The 17567-nt window shown below is 52.5% G+C and overlaps 1 protein-coding gene across 4 annotated transcripts in view; it reads left to right on the plus strand.

Moving 5' to 3' along the window:
* Nucleotides 1-17567, plus strand: part of SKI (SKI proto-oncogene) — a 142082-nt gene that overhangs the window by 114122 nt on the left and 10393 nt on the right. For all 4 annotated transcript variants that reach the window (XM_044445245.1, XM_044445246.1, XM_044445243.1 and 1 more), the window contains exon 2: nucleotides 17433-17555. In XM_044445245.1, coding sequence (XP_044301180.1) covers nucleotides 17433-17555 — 123 coding nt within the window. The remainder of the gene's footprint in view (nucleotides 1-17432; nucleotides 17556-17567) is intronic.

The following is a 17567-nucleotide window of genomic DNA, read 5'->3' on the forward strand; positions in this document are numbered from 1 at the left end:
AGGATGCGCCAGGCCAGGTTTGATCTCTGTTCTTGGTCCCTGCCAGCCATGCCCTCTTCGAAGACGCACCATTCCCTCACTTGACAGCCGCCTCAAGACATGCATTCAGGTGGTGTGTGCTCCCGTCCCTGTTTGTGGGGCTCCCCCAAGCTTGCTTGCTTGCTTGCTTGCTTGCTTGCTTGCTTGCTTGCTTGGAACTCTTGTATGCCGTCCCATTCGCATAAGCCTCGGGGCGGCTTCCAACACATAAATAAATATCTACACAAATACATAAAAATTCGAAACATCCTGGCATAATAATTTAAAACCAATAAATAAAATCAGCAATTATTAAAATAACGTTTAAATAAAAAGGTCTTGGCCTAACGCTGAAATGCAAATAACGACGGTGCCAGGCGGACCTCTCTGGGGAGCGCGTTCCACAGATGGGGCGCCACCACAGAGAAGGCCCTCCTCCAGGTACTCACCCTCGTAATGTCTCTCACGGAGGGCTCCTGGAGGAGGGCCTCCCCCGCCAATCTCGGGGGGTGGGAGGGCAGATATGGACGCAGGCGCTCCTTTAGATAACCAGGTCCCAGGCTGTTAAGGGCTTTATAGGTGATAACCAGCACCTTGAATTGGGCCTGGACTTTGATGGGGAGCCAATGATTATATGAGAACAAAGCCCCGTCCCCGTCAGCAACCTGGCAGCTCTATTTTGCTCCATCTGAGTATCCGGACCGTCTTCTTGTTTATGGTGCTGCTGCTTTGGTTACCTAAAGGCTGACACTTGCTCCTGAACGGGGGTGACCACAGAAAGAACAATTTTGCAATGATCCTGTAATGGAAATCGAGGTCTCTTTGACAGGCACTTGCCCCACACCCACTTTTAAATTCAGGGAGCTCCCGAACTGGCGAAGTATTTGAGGAACAGGTTAATCTCTTCATTCCGAATAAAAGACTCGGAGAATAAAAGCTGATTTCTCTGCGACGCATTCCCTCTTGTGCTCTGGGGAGTTTCTTGGGGAATGCCGCCTGGTCCGCTGGCTGCCCCTTTCCCATATGCTGCGTGTGTTGTTGCCAGAACCAGAAATGAAAGAGCCACTGCCTTCCAATCTTACATTTCATCCCTGTTTTCTGAGGCATTTGGGGTTTATCTCTCCACCCACCCATCCCTCTGCAATTTAATTCCTCTTTGTTTTTGCTGAAATGCAAGTGCTCCAAATTTGCTGCTATTGCTGTTTTCTTTTGATCTTTTTTTTAAAGGCAGAATATTATATAATCTCTCATCTGTGGGAACCAGGCTTCAACAGAGCGCCAGCCATGGCAGTGGCAGTAGAGGCTTGGTTCAGCTTCTCTCTTCTTACTGCACCATTATTCCCCCCCCCCCCCATTTTAGGCATTTCCTGCGAGTTAACAAGCTGCCTCGAGTGTGAGCTACACGACTCCTTGGATGAAAAAAGGGGATAAAAATAGAGGAGAAGAAAGGGGGTGGGGCTTGGCTCCAGGAAGCCTTCCTTACGTGGTCTCCACTGGCTGAAAAACCAGGGCAGGGTGCACGATTGAAACCCAGGCATCAAGCACTCTGCTTGCTTGCACCCGTGTTCCTTCGGCTCTCGCTCCCGCAGAGCGTTTCGCGATTCATTACGCAGCAGTGGATCATATCCGAGGACCTCTTGCTAGAACTGGGTGTTACTCGAAGCCGCAAAGGGAAATGTTTTCCCCTTTTATCTCGGTTTTGAAATTAAAATGAGATTCTCGGCTGGCGGGAGTTGGATGCGTGGCAGTTTTAAAGCCGGTACTTGAAGCGGAGGGGGCTAGATAATTCTGAGATAAAGGTTCAGGCTGGGAAGCTTTGCAGCCTCTGGGGTCTTGTGTACCTTGTTTTGTCTTTCCCAGCACACCACACAAGGCCATGTAGGGAAAGCATCCAGGGCTCAGGCGGTCAAAACAAATACGTATTTATTCCGCTATTTATTTATTTTAGAACTCCTGAAGCTGTTTAAAATTAAAACCCTGCAGCAGTTTGGAGAGCATTATCAAACAGGACATTATTAAAAGTGTTTGGTGAGTTGCATTGGGATACGGTTGGGAAAAGCCAGAGCAAACTCGGGTGCTTTTAGTGCAGGCCATGGGTGCCTGGCATCTCGGGAAGGGCTGGAGGGGGCCAGCACAGAGGAGGCCCTGTCGTTGTGGCACTGTGGGGTGTGGAAGAGACAGCAGAGCCTCTCCTGAAGGTCGCAGTGGCCATCTTCGGTCTTTCTTGGAAGGCGGTGGATGTGATGTGCCGTCAGATCATCTCCAGCTTTCGGTAAATGAAAGCCCATGGCGGCTCCATTCAGCTCTTTAAAGCTCAGGGCTGTGGCTTCCTTTTCTTTTCTTTTTTATAATAAGTTTCATTCAGAATTATAATCCTAAAAACAAAGAAAAACTAAAAACAACCTCAATCATCAGAAACATCGGATCTGCTGAGTCAGCCCCCACATTTTTTCCCCCATTTATGATAACTTAGAAACATATTTAAATCTATACGAAGTCCCGTTTCTCTAGCCAATAATAAAAAGAGTCCCAAGTTTGATAGAAATCAGTATCTTCTTTCTCCTCCAATGACAAAGTCAATCTATCCATTTCTGCAGCCCAGGATCTTTTTTAGGATCGGTTCATCAGTGGGTGGTTCTTCACTTTTCCAGTGTTGAGCAAATGCAATCCTCGCAATCCAGTGATTGCATGTAAAATCAGGTACATTTCTTGTTTACTAATAGCAGCAGGTATAATGCCTAATAAGAAGACTTCAGGTTTAAAAGCTAAGGATTTTTGTACCATTTCCTCAAGCCAGGGCGGTGGCTTCCTTGAGGGAATCGGTCCATCTCCTATTTGGTATTCCCTTTCCTCTTCCGCCCTCGACTTTCCCAAGTCTTCTCCGGGGGGTGGGGCGGGGTCTTGCATTCTTAGAATGTGTCCAAAGTATGGCAGCCACAGTTTTGTCCTTTGCGCTTCTAGGGGAAGCCCTGGCTTGATCCCCAGAAGGTAGTGGCTGCACTCAATCTCCCCTGAACTCTTGGAATAGACGGGGGGTAGGGGGTCTCCTAAATGCAAAAGCAAGGATGGGGGAAACAGACCAGCAGAATGTGAAGACGAGAGTGGAATAGGGCAGCTGGAGAATCCCTGGACATATGGGCATGTGCACGAGCTTGAGTCCGGACTGATTTTGCGCAAAGGTTTCTTCCAAATTCCTCTTTCCACAAAACAAAAAATAAATATGCTCACCCAGTCCTTTCCCCACAACTTCCCATGTAACTTTTGCCCAAAAATATGGCCCGAGGGTGCATTTTTTTTTCTTGGTGCCTGCGACCTTGCTTCCAAGTAGTTGCAGCAACGGGCCGAACGCCACCTCTGGGTCGTGTTGGGTTTTTGTCTTGTTTTTAAAGATGGGGAAGCCCGTTTTGCTCCCCAGGCTCGGCACAAAGACGATAGCGACTGCTAGAGAAGGATGAGAGGCAGAGAGGTACAAACGCGCCAACATACGAGATTTCTAGTGTTACTGCTCTGAGTTTTTGTTTACCCAGCTTTGGCCCAGCAGCACCCGAAGTCGAGCCCCTGTCCCAAGGTGCTTGCAGCCTGAAGTTTGACACTAGGGAGAAGGGAGAGAAGAGGGATGGCTGAGAAAACAAGCTCTCCTCCCTTTCTGGACTAGAGGAGAGACAGACGTATTTCTCAGGGCAACATGGGACAAAGTTTAGAGATTTCAGCGGCCGAAGGCAAAAGGGCTGGATGAATATCCCAGCGGCCTCCTTGCCTGAGTTTGCAAGATGGAAATGTAAGACCGTGTTGTTGTGATGGGTAGAGGAAGCATCGTACTGTGGGCGATTGTGATGCCCTTTTTAGGATCTGGAAGGCCAAGCCATGGTCACAAACGGATGGGATCCAGCAAAGCTGTGCCAAACGCCCTTGCAGAGACTGGGAATAATAATCCCAGCCCTGCCAAAGTGGAGAGAGCAAGTGGAATCTGTCTGAGTCGGCCAGTGTCGTCATCACAGTGCAAGAAAGCGTTTACACGTTTTCATCGTGGAAGAAAGCATTTTCAGAAAGGGAAAACGTTTGTCAAAAACACAGTGGCGGAACGCTGTCCCCCCCATCACAGCAGGCCACGCCGCCCCCTCCACGATATGTGGATGATCTCTGCGCGTCCCCATTTGCACAAAATGCAGACGCTCTTTCAACGCTACGGGAAGCTGGCTGCAGTCTGCGTCCCCCTGCATTCAGTGTGGCTGCCTTGCCCAGTTCAAAACGCTTCGGTGCGCGGGTGCATTTCCAATTTGGGGAAGTTTCGCCAGCAACATGCTCCTGGGTTTCTGTGGGTGCGCAAAAACGGTTTCTGTGTCCGAAACGCCCCACCATTCCTCCTTCACGGTCGTGGGTGCAGTTGCCCAGTCCCCGGCGCCCATCCGTGCTGGTACGGACTGGGTGTTCGTCGTGCGGTTGTGAGTAAGGGTGTTGTCAGTGCTGGGATGTGGTGGGTGCGGCCTTGACGGCCCTCTCCGGATTTACCCAGCTTGGTCAGTGCTGTGGGTGTCTGGGAGGAACTTCAAGGATAACCGTTGTTTATGTCTGCCTTGGCGCTTCTTGGAACTGGAAACTGAAGCCTGGTTGTGGTTAGATGTGATATACTCACACACACCCCCAACTTGTGGTTCCCCCCACCCCTTTGTGACGCTGTGTTTGAAGCTTGTAGAGAAACCGAATGCTGATTTAAAATTATAATCTTTGCACATTTCCTTTGGAAAGGGCCCTGACATGGAGGCATCTTGACTTACGGATCTGTCCGCAGTCAAAGGCCGGCTGTTGCACGCACGCAACGTGGGTGGCAGCGCCCCGATAAAGAGAAGCGACCTCTTTTGCAAGGGCGGGTTGGCATTTGCGGCGGAGACTCGCTGGGAAGGGGATCGGATCTGTCATAAGGGCCCTTCTGTTCCTCCCCCCCCCTCAAAACACCCCCCCACACACACACACACACTCACACATTCTCTCCATAAAAACACCACAAAACTGATGTTGGGGGTCCGGTTGGATAAGACGCTGAGTGTTTCAGGGGATTTTCCTTCCTGAACAAGCACAGGGTCGCCCTTTGGCCCTGGATGTGCCGTGGCACCATCAGAAAGAGCCTGTATATCGTCCCACTGCACGAGTAAGACCCACGTGTGCCCTGGCAGAATGCTTCTGCCCTCAACACCCGGGCGACCCACACAGCGAAACGCATCTGCCTTTCCTGGTTGGAAATGCACGAGCGGAACGCTTGTCCCAGTTAAAAGGCAGAGCGACTTTGCCAGACGCTGAACGTGCGGGGATCTCGGCGGATTGGCAGGCGGGCCCAGCTGGGGCTGGAGCATGTTGGCCTTGACGGAGGCGGCCAGTGCCCCCTGCTGCAGCCGGGTGCAGCGCAGTCACATTCGCAGGTGAGCGTTTGGAGCCTTAAAACAAAACCCAGCAGGTGGGAGCTGGGAGCTGTTCTCGGTGTTTAGAAACAGCAGCGGATCCAGCATGAGCAGAGGGCGAGAAGCATTCCGTTCTGCCGTGTGAGCCACAGAGTCCCTGCAGCCGTTTCGGAGTCTCTCTGCACTCGTCTCACTTAGCGGGCCACTTGGGGTGTTCTTGGGGGACTCTGGTCTTGCCTGCGGCGTGGACTGGCTTGCCAGCCCGGATGCCCGCCGGACCGACCAGAGGTGCCCTTTATCCAGGACTCTAGGAAGCGGTTTCTCCCGTGCTTGTCGGCTCTAGTTGGGATGCCCTTTCTGCACAGCCACAGCAGAGCCAAGCACCAGACCAGAGTGGACTTGGCAAGTCCCTCCGGTCTGCCGCTTGGCTAGGGAGCCAGAGTGGGGGCAGAGGGACCCCGGTCTGGGCGGCACAGCGGCAAAGTGCAGGTTGCTGGGAAGAAGATGATCTCCACGGTCTTTCCGACACTGGTACTCTTCATCCTGTGACCATTGCCCTCGTTTTTCCCCCTTACAGCACAACTGCTTTGGCGCAAGGAGCTCAAAGATTGTGGTTGTAGATGGATTCAGTTTTGGCTGCTTAATAGAGCAGCATTTGAGGGATGCAATTATCCAGATATTTGGAGAAGCTGTTTTCTCTCAGTAAGCACCTCCCCAGAAACTTTGCATCTGTCTCTCCTTCACACAATGGCCCCTGTTTTGAGGTCTGTTAAGTCTCTCTCCATGTACCTGTAATGCCAGAGCGGTTCTGTTTTCCCTTTATTTCAGACCTCATTTCAATAGATAAATTTTAGCACTTTTTGGAGGAACAGAAACAACAGAACACACAATCTGGGTGGTGTGTGTGTGTGTGTGTTTCTTTTTAAGAGTGTCTTTCATGCAACATTTTAAGGTTCACCTCTAGCAAACCTCCTTCCACCCATTCTGTGCATCCATCCTATTTTATTGCAAGGGGAACCAGGTGTGGGGGTGTATCATTCAACATACATACTGTGAATTCCTCCAGTGATTGAAATGCAGCCAAATCTTTGCAATAAAAAGCAAGATATTTGGGCTGACACCCCCTCCCCCATTAGGCGGGCAAACAGAAAACTTTGCACCGGTTTTGGGGATGTGGAGTTGCAGCCCGGTTGGTGCTGTGTGTGCTCTTGACAGAGAGCTTTCTGTAAAGGAAATGTGATTAAGGTGTCTGAGAGATTGCGGGAGGGGGGAGGAAAGGAGAGGCTTAAAAGCATTTCTATAAACTGTAGTAAAGTCTCCCTTATCCAGACTTCGGTAATCCAGCCCGGCACTCACACAATGCTTTGCCATTTCTAATGCACTTCCGTCAAACTTGTAGCATTGGCGTATCACGCGGCTCTCTGTGTGCACGGCATTTATTAACAATTCTGTTTGCAGCTTCGAGAGTCTGAAGTGCAGCCTCTGATAAGAGGGATGCTCTTGCACAGGACTGGCCCGATGGCTGGCCGCAGTGCGTGGCTTCGTTGCCAAGCCCCGGAGAGCCTGCCGCTCTTCCTTCATTGCCACCACCTCCTTGCTGGGTTGTTCGTTCACAGGAAGCGGCGTCCTCCATCCAACCAACCCGGTGTTGCTTGCTCTGACTGGCAGTAGTTCTCTGGAGACAGCGGGAGGGGGATCTTCCGTCTGCCTGCCACCGAGTATCTTCACTGAAGGAGGCACTGGCGAGAATAAAACCACCAGTGCAAAGGGGTACCGAGCAATGCTTTTGCAGAGGTCTCCAGCGTCAAGCCCAGTGCCGTCCGCCACCCGGCCCTCTGCCTGCCGCCCCCGCCGAGCTGCAGAGGGACTTGCGAAAAAGATCCCGCCTTTTGTCCGCGACTCATTTCGTGGCCAGAAATGCAAATCCCCCGCCTTCGCGTTCCTCAGTGCACAGGGGTGTGAATTGCTTCTACCTTCCCTTCTGCAGTTCTGACTTGGCCGCTCCAACGTTTTGGGTCCCTTCTCGGAGAGGTGACTTGCCCCCACACCCTTTTCCTTTCCCAGGCACGAGGCCAGGGGACCAACAGAGCTGCAGCAGTGTGCAGTAGTCAAGGTGCGAGCGGGCAAGCAAGACACGTTTGGCTATTTCCTGTCGGCCGTGCTTCATCCCCCCCCCCCCCGCACCCACCCTCCAAAGCTCTCCCAGAGAACAGCTGCCTCAGCTGTCCCATGGGTGACTCGCGGGGTGACGCCGTGGCAGCCAGAAGACGACCGGAGGGGAGAGCAAGGCCAGGAAAGCAAACAGGCGGCCCGAAATGACAGCGTGAAATATTTCCACCGGGGAGGTGAGAGACAGAGCGCGCTTTGCTCTCGCAGCTTGGAGCCCTGCCTCGCGAGCCACAAAACCCAGCTAAATAAAAAATAAATAAAAATGCCACCCCTAGATGGAGGCGAGGCATTTCCTAGAACTGATTGCTTAGACGAAGGTAGGTTTTTCTTTCTTTAAATACACACAGCCAAATTGCAGTCAATCTCCCCTCGGCGATGCTTCTGGGCTGCGCCGTGCCATGTTGTTTATGCCTATCAGGCCGTACCAGACTAAATAATTTTTTTCTGTAGCGGCCACCGCCCACACGCACATAAATCTTTTATCCCGCTTCCCCAATCCGCTGCACTCCAGAGGTTTGGGACTACAACTCCCATCTGTGCCAGCCAGCACGGCCAAGAGCCAGGAATATTGGGACTATAATTCAAAGACTGTGTAATATTATGATGTTTCATGACATGACTAAATTCCGGCAAGCCCGAAGAGTAGGGCCTGGCATTTCAAGTTTCATGTGAGTTTGTTTCTTTTGTAAGGAAGAATATACCAAAAAACAAACAAACAAACCATTTAGGGCAAACCGATTTGGAAGCAAATGGACCCCCAAAATTCCATTGTTAATAGCATTGTCATGATGTACCGGGCTTTTGTCAACCTCTCCATGGAGGGAGTCTTCCAAACCCAGGGTGGCAGGTGCCCAGTCAGGAAAAACGTGCTCTCCAAAAGAAGATGGGGTTCCATCTTATTTATGCATTTCATTTCTATGCTACCCAATAGCCAAGGCTCTCTGTGGAGTGTGTAGGCAAGGAAATGAAACACAGGTCATCTTTGATCTATTTTATTTTATTATTATTTTTTTTATTTATATCCTGCCTTTTTCCTACAAAGGGCTCAAGGCAGCTGACATCCTCCTCCTCCTCCATCTTATCCCCACAACAACAACCCTGTGAGGTAGGCTGGGCTGAGAGGCTGTGACTGGCCCGAAGTCACCCAGCTGGTTCCATGGCCGAGCGGGGACTCGAACCCGGATCGTCTGAGTCCCGGTCCCACGCTCTCAACCACTACGCCACACTGGCTGTGTGTGGATTTGGCAGAGGAATTCTAGCGAAGGGTTAGAATGCAGACGTGCTCTTCAGAAGGTCCTGGGTTGAGCACGTGGCCCCTCCCAGGATTTTGGGAGACTCGTCTCAGAAACTTCGGACAGCCAAGCTCCGTCCGAGCCGCCAATCCTGAGTTAGACGGACTCTGTGAGGAAGCTTCCCGTCTTCCTGAGGCTGCCCTCTTCTGGGGGGGGGGGGGGCGTGGGGGCCTTGCTGGACGTAACCTAACAGCTGCTGGGTCGGACATTCCCTTGCACACCCAGGATGCCCACCGTGGACGTGCGTGCCTGCCTTCTGCACCTGGCTGACGGGCAGCTTTCTGCTTTTCGCACAAGTTGTATGTGGTCTGGCTTCTTGCCAGGAACAAAACTCTATTCTTGGCCACCGGTGGAGATCTCCCTCGGAGTTTTGTGGGCCACAAGCCACCCCCCCCCCCGTGTGTGCAAGGCCCAGGCCACCTCTCTTGGCTAGCAGTGGAATTCCCTACCACAGACTCACACTGCAGAGATCCCAACGCCACGCTTGACGTTATCCGGCATTCGGCTTTGCACGCAGTGCTACCTTCCTGCTTGCCGATCGGTTTGGTCGCTTGAGTTCTGCTACTTTTCCGGGTATTCTCGCGGATTGTTTTGTCTTCTTTTCTATGCCTTGCTTTGAAGACCTGCAAGCATAAGCGCACCCCAGAGTGAATGCAAATAATAAACGCTGCACTCATGCTTCCAATCCATGATGGATGCGTACAACCATCCACTCAGCGCGTTGCATTTATAGCCCTTTCTGAAGCAGTTCATTGTTCTTCTGTTCAGGGGGAAGATCTTCCTGCAGAGCTCTTCTCTCTCTGCCTTTAAGCCTCACTCTTTATCAGTTGCCGTGGTCCTTTGTGGCACTCGCATGGAAACGGCGTGGCTGCGGTGTGTCACGGAGACTTTGGCGTTTCAGTAGCTCTCTGGGGGTCGCTGCATGAGTCAGCGCGCGCCTCTCGGAAGCCTCTTCCCCTCCTCGGCGTCTCTGCCAGGCAACGGGGCCAAGATCCAAAAGCAGATCTCTGGGTATCGTTAGCAAGATGCGTTTTCATTCAGGAGCCACGCACCGATGTGCATACGCCAGTGTGGTCTTTTTCATCCCGGGTTTCCAGGCAATCCGTGTCTTTCTAGATCACCTAAGGATGCAGCGAGGATGGACCTGGGATATTTGCCCATGAACTCCGCGTTATTTGTCCGGACAGGCCTCGCTGCCAAAGTCTCACTCATGGCTCACTGGCTACCTGAATTTTTACGAACGGGGCTGGGGAGGGATGGGGATGCCAAAACGGCATGTGGCCCCTCGTGTGTGGTGCAGAGCTGGGGCTTTGCCAGTGTGCTGTGCATTCATGCTCCCAGAAACATGTGAAGGGGGCGCACCCTGTCTTGGCATGTGCTGGGAACAGCCAGCTAGCAGGAGGGGAGAAGCCCTGTTCCAGGGGGCAGGTCTGGCCAGGGGCCGATGCCGCGTCTGCAGTGCGCTGTTCCGGCCATGTTTTTTCTCAGTGCAAGAGCCAGTGCGACGGTTAGAACAGCACCTCTCCTTCTGGGGCCCTGGGGGACTGCAGTGCTCATCATCCCCGGCTAGCATGGCCAGGCTGGGGAGGACTGAATTCCAGAGCCTGGAATGGGGCCAAGAAGATCTTAGTTCAGATCTCCTTTTAGCCTCAGAGCCCATGCTGTACGAATCAGGCGAGCTGTTCTCACTAGCCTACCTCACAGGGTTGTTGAGAGGGCGCTAGGGATGAAAAGCATGCCTGGATAGATAGATAGATAGATTTCCATTAGCAAATAAGTAAGCTGACATATTTGCAGCGGGATATTTGTGTCCTTAAGTAAGTTTCGGCAGGCTCCTAATAATTCAGGGCGCGTAAGTGGGGCGCTGGGAGAATTACTTTGAACTTTCTCGTCTTCGTGGCTCCTGAACCACAGAGACATCTTCACTTTTCCTTTCTCGTGCACCACAAAAGCGGTTCCACATCTCAGTCGCCATGTTCCGCGCCGTGCGACCTCACGATTCATGCCTCCGCCATGCCTGTTTACTTCACCTCTCGGCGAGCGTTGACTTCGCCAGGGCTCATTCGAACCTTTCAAGACGTGCAGTCTTGAGGTTTCTGGAAACCCAGTCTCAGACCGGCGTTGGGTCTTGTGGTTTTCTGCTCTCTCTGAGAAATCTGCTTTGTTTGGTTTAACGAACGGCGACGGCGCAGTTGCAAAGACAGGAAGCTCCACCCGGATCTTGTCTCTCCACACAGAGAAATGACGAGAAGATAAAAAACTTGGGGGTGGGGGACAACAGGGCAGCTTCAGTCGCCTAGTTATATCTTAAGCCGTCCATGCATCCTTTCCGAGCAATCAAAAGGGATTAATCGGGGGCCCTGAGTGTATTTAGAAAATACAGGGAGTTACTTTCATTTATGCCCGAGGGGAGTTTTGTGTTATGTGGTGCTCCAATGCAAGCCAGTGGTGGGAGTTGCTTTTGGGACATTTTGATGCATTCCCGTGACATCCACAGGCAGTGTGGATTTGGAAGAATCTGGATATTTGCTAGCATTGGGAGGACAGAGACATAGAGCGAGTCAGAAAGGGACTCCCGAGCCATCTAGTCTGACCCCCGGCTCCAGCCGGCTCCGCTTACGACGTGCCCACCATGTGCACGTCCAGCCTATCCTTGAACACCCTCACCGATGGGGCTCCAACCACCTCTTGTGGAAGCCCATTCCACACCCTCAGGGTCCTAACCATCAGGAAGTACTTCCTGGCATCCCCCTTGGGTCTTGGTTCCCTGAGCTTGGCCCCGTTGCAACGCGCCCTGCCCTGGGGTAGGTTTCTTGCCTCCCCGAGTCAACTGCAAATTCATCGGTGGATGGCCCTTTGGTGCAGACCTGGTTGTGAAGGTGCTTGAAGGTTTTCCCTGCAAACCAATTCAGCCTGGTGTCCCCCAGGCCCACTGAGCTACCGTGCTGACCGGGTGTTGCGGCCCAGCCCACCCAGAGCACTTCCGTGGGATCCAGTTGCTCCCAGGCTGTTTTTACCGCTCGGTCCAGGATGCGTGTGCAGGGTCTTCGCGAGAGCCCCGACGGGGCGAGCCTCCGCCGGTCCGGGGATCGCTAAGGTGCTCACTGGTGTGGCTCTCGAGGCGGAGACGCGGGAGTGTGAGGTCGGAGGCAGACCTCCGTCTTGGGTGGGAACTGCTTGACTCTGCCAGGCGTGTGCTTTGCAGCTTTCTCTCCAGCCTTGTTGCTACGGAAAAGCTGAGCACCTGCTCCCAGTTTGTCAGATGTTTTCAAAGCCACGAATGCAGCTTCTTGCGTATTCTTTCTGCCAGCTCGCGTCCACCCCAGGGAGTCCATGTTCTCCACCAGACATCAGCTGCAGGGACGGAGCTGCGTGGGTCCGACCCTCCCTCCTGGGTCAGCAAGCGCCTGTATCGCCCTGGGAAGGGAAGGGAGCCCTTTAAAAAAATGGGAGTTGTGCACCTTTCTAGTCCTTCCTCAGGGTGTATCTGTGCCCCTTTCCTCTGAGGTCTCACTACTGTGGGGTGGAAGAGGCATGTCAGAAGCCGAGAAGGAAGGAGAGGCAAGGGGAGAGGATCTCCGTCTTTGAAGGAACACGTAGCCAGTGGTTTGAGCATGATGGGCTCACAAGTGGCTGCGACAAAGCAGTCGCGCTCCCGTCAGTCTGCCTGCCACCATTTGCGTGATGAGAAAACGCTCGCTGCTCATCGTGCCGAATTTGTAACGAACCCCACACGGTTACCCCAAAGTGGAACAGCAGTCCACTGGCTCGTCGCGACGCCGAGCTGACTTTTTTGGCATGGCAATCTACTGCCACGATTCCCATGGGAGTAGGCCAGATCCAGCCGGAAGCATTCCCTGTTTTTCTTTCATGGTTTGGGCTTCAAGGAAACCACAGCTAGAAACCGGCTCCGCAAGGGAGCTTGTTCTGTGCTTTTGGTGCGTTAACCAGACCAAGAGCACTGGAGCAGTTCAACACTCCTCTCGGCTAGCTCGGAAACTGGCTAGACAATTGAAGAACCAGGCCGAAAGTTTTCACACGGGGAAGCTGCTATCCACACAGGCCCTTCATTATGACAAAGACTCCTCTTGCAGCATTGAAAGTACTTGCAAACATCAAGCAGCGTCCCCCACATGCCAAGAAACAAACCCCACAAGTAGTATGAGATCGCTTCAGTGCAGGAAACCAGGATTAATCAGTTCTGCAAGCGAATGACATTGGCCCAATGCACAAGAATGAATTAGTCACTGTGGAAATTTGTTCAGAGGCGAGGTAGAAGCTGCTTTTGGCAGGCCAGGCTTGGGCTGCAGTCCCTCAATTTAGACGCTGAAATCCCTTGGCCTGGGAAGGCGGGATCATTAGCATCGAGGAGTCCCGGGAGATGCCGGCTCTTCGCCACTGAACCCCTTTGGGCTGAAAGTCTCCTCTTCTGGGCACTGCTGTTTCTGCAAATGCACTCATCTCAGGACATCTCATATGCTCGCATCGGGCCTGTTATCACTTAGCCTGCTGGTTTTATGATTATGACTTGGCCCGAGCGAGGAGGGGCTGTTCTGAGAAGCGAAGGGTGAGAAATCGATTCCCACAACCTCGCTCGGCCTCGCCGCTGCAGCGAGCGAGGAGCAGCTCTGGGCAGGCGTGTCACGTGTGATCCTGTCTGGCCAACCCCAGAACGAGTCTGGCGGATCGCAGCGGAGGGGGCCCGGTGTTTCTGTGAGCACTTTTTGGAAGCCACGGTCGTTCGGTTCCAGCTTGTTTCTTCTTCAGAACAGAATGGCCGGGATCCAGATGGTTAGATCAGGGCTGCCCAAGGGCTCGGGCGTGCTCGGAGAGATGTTTTCACACACACACGCACACACACACACACCCTTTGAAAGGCATCTCTGCAGATTGCTTGAGATAGCTCTCCTGGTTTCAGCTGGGTTTAATGCGTGGCTTTGCAAGTGGGTGGATGGGTGGGGATGCGATGCTGTTGAAGCACAGAGTTAAAGCAACCCCCTGGCTATGCGCCTTTTTTCTTTTTTTAAATCCCAGTGAAATGAGATGGGGCCTTGGACTGCACTGGGGCCTTTGCCTGCCTTGGCGTCCATCGGCAACATGTTGGGGTACCAAAGAGGCAGGGTCCTTGCTTCTTTGCAGCCATGTGGGACAGCAATAATGATGGGGGACATGCGTGCCTGTTTCAAGCGCCCCCGATGAAGGGGGGGTATTTATTTTCAGCATCGCCACTCGGCACCATCAGCATAAACCGAGGTTCCCAGGGTAGCAAAGAAACAGCAAAGGTTTAAAGAAAACAGCTTAAAAATACGGAATACACTTCACGGAGTGGAACACATGGCTGTTGGGGAGTTGCTGTTTGCCATCTTTTGAATGGTGCGTGTAAAATAATATCGAAACACAAACGAAAAACAGAGAGGGTTAAAATAGCAAAGGGGAAATGGAAAGGGGTGGTTGATGGGTTTTGATTTCATTTGCTGAAAAGACGGCAGACTGCGGATGGCAGTCAGTCTCAAGAAAAGCAGAGCACTCTGGGGTTTTGTAAAAATAAAAAGGCTGGAGAACCAGACCGCTGATTACTGAACTCAGAAACACAGAAGCAGAGCGAGTCAGAAGGGGCCTCCTGGGCCATCTAGTCCGACCCCGGCTCCAGCGTGGCTGCTTCCTTCTCTCTTCCTGCTGTGTGGAGGCCAGTGGCTGGAAAGACCACGGTGTTTCTCTTCTCTTCCCCATGGTGTGGGGCTCTTCTCACTGCTCTCCCGGTGCCCCCAGTTGCTGGGCATCTGCTGAAAGAGATGAGAGCTGCTGAAGCCCACCCGGACAGATGTCCTGTCTATCCACACGCGGCAAAACTCTCCATTCCTGGCATAGAATACGGTGCTGGGGGAAAACCAGGAAGAGAGGCTACCTATCAAGGGAGAATCAGTCTCCCTCCCCGGCCAGGCCTGCCGCCATCTCCCCACTTTAGGGTTCTGTTCTTTTCCTCCTAGCAGAGAATCCCATGTCTCATTTCAGGGGCTCTTCCCTCTCCGCAATGCACGCATCCCCCGTCCCCGCAGGTGTCTCTGGTCTCCCAAAACGTTCTTTCTGCCAATAAGTGGAGAAGATGCAGGGAGGGAAATTCAGAAGGGCAGGAATGAGAGCCAGGGAACGGGAGAGAAGATCCTCGTTTCTGGGCTTATGGGCCTTTCCTTCCAGCTTTGCTCGCTGCCTGGCTTGCTCTTCCCAGCGCTCAGGGCCGAGGGCCATCGGCGCTCGCCAGGCATTATTCTCGTGCTGCCACCGTATCTTGCCCAGGCACCAGCCCCTAAGGCAGAAGCAACCGCCCTCCTTTCACTGCCCCTGCTATCACCCCCCCATCCAGTCCTGCCCCCCGGAAGACTTCCTGGTCACTCTTGGGGCAAATGCAGACGGAATTCCGATTTTACTGGGAAGTCTTTCTTTGGGGGGACCCTACGGTACTGGCATTTGGCGGGGTGCTCCGGGAGCGAATTTTGCCTTCCCAGCTACCTCCAGATGTCCTCTGGCTTCCGCTGCTTTGCCCGGGATCCAGCTTTGTGCTGGAGCTGGGAAGCACACTTGGGAAAGAACCATCCCGGGCGTCGCTCATTTCCAAGCTCTTCCATCTCCTTGCATTCAAGTCGGGAGAGACAGATGGAAACGACACGGACGCCTCCCTCGTGGAAGGGGAAAAGCAAGCGGGAGCGGAGAGAGAACTTTCCGTGTCTTCTCCGTGACAATGAGCTCATGCAGTCCAGCCCGGCCTCTCCCGCCCAGCGGTCTTGTTTGTCCTGGCTGGCGGCGTGACCCCGCGTCCGGCGGAGCCCCAGTCTGACCAGTAGGCCCCGATCCGTTTGGCAAGCCACGCTGGGGCCCTCGGAATTTATCTGCTAACGTCCCCGGAGGGGAAGAGGCTCCTGGCGGCCGGGGAGGCTCTCCGATGCGTGCAGGAGATTTATGGGTCGAGCAGAGGCGCTTGCGGAAAAGGCGATACAGACACTGGCAAGCGGCCACCAGACTGCTGCAGCTGCAGCGCGGTGAAGTCATCGACATAACAACCGCGGCAAACAGAATAACAAAGTCTGCCCTGTTCGCCTCTAAAATAATCTTTCCAATTCCGAAACCGCAGTTTTTAAAACGTACCTTTCTGCCTACGATTAGGGAAGGAGACAGCCGACTAGCTTGCCGGGAGGCGGCGGGGCTGTGGGGTGGGGGGGAGGCGATTGGATGAGGTTTTAAAGGAGCACATAAACATGTTCACACGCGCATTCCAGAAATCTTGATTCTCACCTTTGTGGGGGTTTCTTTCCCCTGCCAACCCATGGGGGGGATTGAACCATTTTGGGGGTGCGGGGGGGTTTACGAATTTCTTCTTTCAAGTTTTCTGCTGGAAAACTTTCGCCGTGCAGCACACAGAGCTGCAGATTAGTTGTAAAGTAATCCACATTTGGGTGGATGTAATTGTATGATGCCATTGAAAATCTGCAGGAAAACACAGGTATCTGCTGAAAGGCAACGTACGTTCCACACCAAGGTGGACTTTTCCTATTGATAATGGCAGATAATTTACATATTTGGAGATTTTGGATGTTCTGATTCAGGCGGAAGATGGGCCTATGCCTTTGTATGTGCATGTAAACACAAAACAGATCTTTTTGGCACCTTTCAGCATTCAGCATAGCCAGAACCTTGGTGGATTAGAGCCTGTGACATCCAATTCTTCTCTTAACTAGTCTCCGGTGAATTAATAAACCCGGCTCAGTACAGACTTCGTTTGCCTTCCTTTGGACCAAAGGAATTAAAAGATGCTAGACTTTCAGTTGTCACTACCTTGCAGCCGTTAACATGCCTTCAAGTCACCTTACATTTTTGGTGGGCCCAAAATGGGCTTGTGGAAGCCCTCCAAAATAGGCCGTCTGCAGCAGCCCCACTCAGCTCTTCCAATTTCATGGCGGTGGCTTCTTTTACGGAGCCCACGCTCTCATATTTAGTCTCCCTTTTCTTCCTCTGTCTTCAAATTTCCCTAGCATGAATACTCCTATTATATGTACCATTTATTGGCTTAACGTATTCGTGACATCGCTGTACCTGGCTGGTATTGTTTTGCCAGGACAAGACATTTCCGTAACTGAAACATGAAAGCGTAAAACCCAAGAGCTTACCTTGCTTGCGGTCGTAGCTGGCATTAAATGCAACCTTTCGCTGACGTGTTTTGCAAGGACACCGCAAACCTGCGTGGCACCTAGCAAAACTCTCCTCCTGCACTCCGAGTTGTTAAGAGCGCCACAACTGTCGTCTTCGGGGCGTTAATCTCATGCCTGCTTTCCCCTTACCAGCCTGGGTTTATTTAATTTCCAGCCCAAGGAACAGTTCTGCAGAACTTGGAAACGTTCTTTGTGACCAGCCCAGGCGAGTGGGTGGGTGATAACAAAATGAGCAGCTTTCTTGCTCGACCTCATGTGGATGTGCAGAGGCTTTGACCTACATTTGATGTTTTAAAATGCTGTAGAAAATAACCAGAAGAAAGCACCCGATCATTAAACCATTTTGTTTCCCCGTTCAGGTCCCATCTGATCCTCCTGCTCCCAAGAAACTGAAAACTGACGACTCCTTGCAGGCTCTGGTAGTTGGCGACAAAGAGAAACAGTCGAACTGGTTGCGGTCTTTGTCCGGTTCGTCCAGCAAGGTGAGTAGCGGC

The sequence above is a fragment of the Varanus komodoensis genome, unplaced genomic scaffold (assembly GCF_004798865.1).
Source record: "Varanus komodoensis strain SLA01 unplaced genomic scaffold, ASM479886v1 scaffold48, whole genome shotgun sequence".
Taxonomy (NCBI): Eukaryota; Metazoa; Chordata; class Lepidosauria; order Squamata; family Varanidae; genus Varanus; species Varanus komodoensis.